We start from the raw sequence: 6595 nt of genomic DNA, 5'->3' as shown, positions 1-6595 counted from the left end.
TATATGTATTACTTAATCCGACATGAGACTGGATAGGGAGGGGAGGCTGGAAAAGCTGCTTAGTCTGGAGGATAAGGGGAAGGTCCACTGAAGCTCATTTTCAATAGATTAGAAGAAAATGAAATATATATGTATATATATGTTTCCAATAACCATCAAATTTTCCACAGTTTTATCTAGCGAGATTCATTGTAAAAGTTTTATACACTCGTCATTTCATTCATTGATTTTCAGCATACATTTTTTTGCATTTGTCACCTTGAATGCTTTTCTTCTGCTATGTAAACAATGAAAGGATCTGCTGTATTTATCATTAGTTGAATATTGTCACATGGGACAGCCAGTTAAATTTCATTTGACCATCTTAACCAAAATTCACTTGTCATTGACTGGATACTCTGACATTTATTCAGTTGTGAATGTGGTACATCAGGAAGGTGGATGTAACAACATGGTCTACATTTGTTCCACATGTATTCTACTTATTGATTGGCAGAATTATGTCTACCTCACTACATACACACACCCTGATTTTTCTTCTAAATAGTAGTGTGTGCTGTATAAAGCAGATGATTATCCTGGTCTCTTTTTTTAGTTGGTTTTGGAGCAATGAACAGCTTTAGTGTTAATTAAAAGGCTTAATTCTAGCTTAATAAAGCTATTTTATTTATCCAGGCGAAGAAGATGGCAGACGTTTGGAAGATCTTGAAACTATAGTTTATACACCTCATCATAATTTATCAGACAGACAAATAGACCAGTTCCTTATTATTTGTAGGTAAGTATTCAAAAAACTAAAAAAGTATAAAAATCCTCTAATAGTGAGAATAACATAACTGAAGGACTGATATTTAAACAAGTAATTTAACCAATTTTGATATGTAGAACTTTCTTGAATGAGTCTTTGTAGATGAAAACTTCTAATTTTGTATCAGTATATATATATAAGAACTGATGGAGCCACAAAATGAAATGTTGAACTATTTCTTGATAACCAGTCTATAATGACAAATTGTGTCTCATATTGTAAACACTAATGGTATCTCAAATCAGAGCTTGGAAAAAAATTAGGTGTAAAAAATATTATTAAATTTAATTGATCAATTACTCTCACAAGATTTGGATTGTTGGAATAACTGAAAATATAACAATCGGAAACACTAATTTTAAGAAGTTGGTTATTTTTAATAAATTAAGCTGAACAACCTGAATTAGTATAAAATATTAATGACAATTAATAACTGAAATATTCCAATTACTTGTATAGTAGGAGTAACTGACAACAGTAATGACTGGAAACACTAATATCATAGTTGATTATTTCCATGACACTAATCAATGTAATTGTTGCTCATGAATAGTCTAGGTAATGGCCCAGCTCTAATTTAAAAAACTTGAAATGACAGAAAATTCAGAACTTTTAGGTATAGACCTACAAACAAAATAAAATCAAATTGTGTCAGAATTGAATGACACATTGTGAGAGACAGTCAACTATGGTTAGGGTATATCATAGGCTTTTTCAACATCTAACGGAAGTAGGCAATTGAATGTTGGTAAATTAACACAACAGTTGTATAGATAAAGATGCCTTTTTTAATATTTTTATTTATCCATATACTATTCATCTTGTTAAAATGCACATTATTTTAGAGTTTCTTTTAGTTTCTAGACTTATTTATTGATATATTATTTGTGTCATTTTTTAAAGAGAGTTTCTGAATGTCTAAAAAAGTTGAAAACAAATAATGTCAAATATCTTCCCACGTTTTCTACTGGCGACGAGAGGTTTGAAATTTTTTGAGCGAGAAGCTTTCAAATACGGTTTTACATTGCAGGTCTATAGGTACCTTTGCCAGAGCCCTGGATTGTTCAAGTTCTGTGAAGCAGCCAAGTCTCCACATGAGCGCTGCAGCAGCTTCCCGTGATATCACCTTGGTAAGAATTTTTCCTGTTTACCAAATAGCTCTCGTATAGCACACTTCTATTGTATCTTATAGAAAGCCTAGAATCTCTTAACCTTACTTGTTGAAAAAACAAGCAAAAAGTTTATGTATGGAATATTGTAGTACTATCATAATAAAATGTATATGTATTTATAGTATTTGACTTATGTGACAAGTCTTAAGTAAGTAAAAATTAGATTGTTCTCTTCCCTTCACATGTTTTTGTTTTTATAATTTTTTTCTAAACTCATCATATTACACTTGTAAATTTATTTTTGAAAGTTCATTCAAGATTAAGGTTTTAATTTCAAAATAGTTTTCTAAGGATAAATCTTGCTTATTGAAGCAAGAGTGAAATCTTAGCCTGAAATTTCTAGCTTTGCAAGTGAACTTAAATTAAATTCTAGGTGTGATTATAAAATGGATATACTGTAGAGGATTATCTTATTTGTGAAATAATAATCTAGCTAATTGGAAGTTAAATAGAATGCTGATAAATGCTTATGTACGTTATTCAGTTTCATGCAATGGACATTCTACACCAACACAACTACGACATTGCAAGTGCAATTTCTAGCCTAGTCACGTCAAAAGGTCCTATTCTTTGTCGAGATGAGATGGAAGAGTGGTCAGCCTCTGAAGCAAATCTTTTTGAAGAAGCCCTTGAAAAATATGGCAAAGACTTCATTGACATTAGGCAAGATTTTGTATGTACACGAAAATGCTTCTTCAAAAGCATTTATTATTTTTTTTAGTCACATAAGAAAGTGAATTAATAATAGTAATACAATAAAGTACTTGATACTTTTGTTTTTATTAAAAACAAAAACTTGGTTAAAATTATAGCTGGGTGAGCATTAATTGAAAAATATCAACCTGTTTTTTCCGTTGATCATCAGATTTTCTTTTTGTCCATCTCTGTAATTTTATTTTGCTGTTCTCTTTTTGTGGCTTTTTTTTCTGTCATACATTTATGACATTTTGTAACAAGTCAGATGTCTTATTTTTAATTCAAAAAATGGGTTACATCTATAAGTGAGAAGGTAATAAGCTTAAGGAGTTATTTGATGTAATATCTCATTATTAGGTACTCAAAAGATATGTTTTTGTTATTACCTTGTGTACCTTATTTTTACGTGAATTTCATGTATCTTATGTTACAAAAAAACATTCTGTATGTTTAAACCTATGTCTTTTAACTTTATTTTGTTTATGTTGAACACTTGACTCAATTTTTTTACAGCTTCCTTGGAAGAGTTTGAAAAACATAGTAGACTACTATTATATGTGGAAAACCACAGATCGTCATGTTCAACAGAAAAGGGTGAAGGCAGTAGAAGCCGAGAGCAAGCTCAAACAAGTCTACATTCCTAATTAGTGAGTTTGGTGTTATCATTTTTCTTTCTGATATGATTTAAATGATGTCGGTAAAAAAAAGAAAGTAAGAATTATATCATGTTATCATTCATAAAAATCTTCCATAAATAAATTAATGTAGATGTTTAACTTTCCCCACAAAATATTTCTCCTGATAACATAATAATCCATTAATTTTTTAATGTTAAAATATAAACAGTAAATTGGAAATCTTTCTTGCTAGAAACATTATTAAGATTAAACAGTGGACAAAATAAGAATATCAAAATTCTTAAGGCTAATTTTATGCAAGAAGTGTATCGGGAGTGCTGGTTGAGATTTAAGGCTAAATTCTTATACTTTATTCTCTAATTTTTGACCTTTATTAGTTGATTGATTTTTTTTTGTGCAATTTTGGGATAGTAACAACAAACCCACCACACTGAATGGTCCGAATGGAGAAAACCTGGTTTCAGGAGGACGTCCATGTGAGAGCTGCTACAGTGAGTAAATTGAAGATTCTAAATTTTCTAAACATTGCTTCTCTTTATGTAAGTAAAAAACGGCTGGATGCAGACCTGGAAAAATCATTGAACAGCCCAAGAATAATGAAAATTGTTTTTGTGACCACATTAAAAAGTTAAAGTTGTATTCTTGCTGAGAAGAGTAAATAGGATTTGTCATAAGATATTTAAAATATAAAATTATTTAATCCTTTTCTCACTGTTTTTTCCCCATTCTATTACCTTTTTTGTCTCATGCAAAACTAGTGCTTTGCAAGTAAAATACATCAAGAACCTATCAAATTGTGAATAGCATAATGTCTGTAGACTTATTTTTTTTCACTCAGTTATAGCTTTCTCAAATTTACGTGTGACAAGATATGATCACATCAAGAACCTATACTTTGTAGTAATTGGTCAAAACACTAAAGAGAGATTACTGTTTAAAAAAAGGAAATGAAGTATTAAACCTGCTAATTTTATGGCCAGTTTTTATAATTTGATAGATACTATAAATCTTTGATCCCACAAGATTTTATGATAATCAGTAATGCCATTGTCTATCTGGTAAAAGTTTCAAGTTTGTAAATAATAATAAGTATATTAAACTACTAAGTTAGTTATGTTGTTTGTTGGCAAAAAATATTATGAGAAAGTCTGGTTGTTTCATAGTGGTGTTGCTGTAGTTTTAGGTTTTTCTTTCATTTGTTTATTTAAATTTGTTACATTTATCATTTTTTTAAACCTTTATGTATGTTTCTCAAATTTTTCAATGAAATGATACATCATTTAGTAATACCATATATATGCAGATATTTATATTTGTTTTATGTCTTCTCTGATATTTTGATTTTACATCTCTGTCAAAGATTAGCTAAAGGTAATTTACATGAGAACTGTTTAAGATACTCAGTTCAAGAAGAGAAAACAAAAATGGCTTGTAGTTATAATTGTCACGTAAGAGGTGCTTTTTCACAGTCTTATTCCTCTGTGTTACAGCTTTAAGTTCTCACCAGTGGTATGCCTGGGGTCCTCCACACTTACAATGTAGGTTGTGTCAACCATGCTGGAGTTTCTGGAAACGATATGGAGGCCTGAAGTATCCTAGTAAGCTTGGTAAGTAAATAGTTATCTCATATTAGTTTTCTGGATTGAATTTGCTTCTAATTTTATCTTTATCCAGGACCCATTAATTATAAGCTCTTGTATGTTGGTTACTAAGAATATTCATCATAGGATATGTCGTGTCTTCACATGATTTTCAATATGAAATATCCTTTAGGCCCCAGGAAATGTTTCCTACATTATTATTTTTAGTCTGGAATTACATGTACTGATATTGACTTTTAACCCTTTCACAATGGGCTGGTCTTTCAGCAAGTTATTTTCAAAAGTTTATTAACTCTTTTGACACGGGCTCAGTCCCTGGGACCAACCTCATAACCTCGTTATAGTTTACATACTAATAACTTTTAATATTTTAAGTGTATCTTTACAAAATTTGTAGACTTATAGTAAACATTAGAAGTCTTTTTGCACACAAAAAATCAGATTTTTTAATGAAGTATTTTTACTTAAATTTGTCCATGAAAATATTGATTCCTTTTTTTAACTAGTCTGAGTGTAAAGTGATTTTCGTGTCAAAATTGAAAATACTTTTCGTGATCTAAAAAATCTCATATTTCCTTTGTGTAATCACTAAATCCTTATAATTTTTATGTTATTTTCTCTACCCTATCTCAAAATGGTATCGGTCAATTCGGCCAACCTCGTAACCACAAAAAAAAAATCGAAATAAACCTAAGTTAACCTTCTTTTCTTTCTAAAATGACTTCAAATTGTAACCTGAAACTACATTTGTTTATCCTAAGTAGCTCTAAGTTCGTAACATTATACATCTATTTATAATTAAATTTTAATGTTTTATTGCCCTTCTACCTGTGTCTAATTGCTATTCCCGCCATAAAAGTTCTAAATCACTTGGGGAACGTGCAGCTCACGTTACGCTATCGAATTACATTACCCACAAGCTGCTTGCGTGCGTGCCTCATAAAGCATTTTAATTATATTATTATTATTACTTATTTTACCTAATCTAGTCTTAAATAACTTTAAAAGATCCATACTTTTAATTTTAGTTACTTTTTGTATAATAAATAAAGAATAAATATGAAAAACAAGAAATAAATTACTTACACAATCTTCTTATTTCTTGCCCTCGATTGCAAGGACAGTTAAGCCTGATTCTTTTTAGTGGTTACAGTAATGCAGTAAACAATTTTTATTTAAGTAAATAATACACCGAAGAATATAAACTGATAACATACAAAAAGTAGATAAATTCACTTACCTCTCAAAATTTTCCTGGCTTTCTAACAATGTGACAAGAGCCGTTACAAATTCTTCCAAGCTAGTTGTTAACTTTCCAATGGGAATGAATCTTGTAGTGTGAGTGAAATTAACAATATTCTGTTCAGAATACAACATTATACAATACATCATTTGATAGATTAAAATCTTGACTTCTCTTGGTTATAGGTAATATATAATGAAACGTACAAGAGAACTATCAATGAATTGTGAAAGAGAGGATGTGACAAGTGGATATGGCAGGATGGGTCTGATTTTCTATTGAATAGCTCTGTAACCAAACAAAATTGAAGTTTATAAAAATTATTGTCTTTTTCATCAATAACGGTTTTATAGAGTGTATTTTACATTTAATTTCATACATTTTTGAGGGGTGATGGGTAAAATAGGAATCATGACATGCTAAGACAAAATGTGTCA

At 30.0% G+C, this 6595-nt stretch overlaps 1 protein-coding gene across 3 annotated transcripts in view; it reads left to right on the top strand.

Moving 5' to 3' along the window:
• Positions 1 to 6595, top strand: part of LOC106464590 (metastasis-associated protein MTA3-like) — a 48600-nt gene that overhangs the window by 28328 nt on the left and 13677 nt on the right. For all 3 annotated transcript variants that reach the window (XM_013924744.2, XM_022392329.1, XM_022392328.1), the window contains 6 exons: positions 676 to 778; positions 1839 to 1938; positions 2465 to 2653; positions 3190 to 3323; positions 3726 to 3805; positions 4805 to 4921. In XM_013924744.2, the coding sequence (XP_013780198.1) occupies positions 676 to 778; positions 1839 to 1938; positions 2465 to 2653; positions 3190 to 3323; positions 3726 to 3805; positions 4805 to 4921 (723 nt within the window). The remainder of the gene's footprint in view (positions 1 to 675; positions 779 to 1838; positions 1939 to 2464; positions 2654 to 3189; positions 3324 to 3725; positions 3806 to 4804; positions 4922 to 6595) is intronic.

Source organism: Limulus polyphemus, unplaced genomic scaffold (assembly GCF_000517525.1).
Source record: "Limulus polyphemus unplaced genomic scaffold, Limulus_polyphemus-2.1.2 Scaffold1696, whole genome shotgun sequence".
Classification (NCBI taxonomy): domain Eukaryota; kingdom Metazoa; phylum Arthropoda; class Merostomata; order Xiphosura; family Limulidae; genus Limulus; species Limulus polyphemus.
This window is presented reverse-complemented; position numbering and strand designations above follow the sequence as displayed.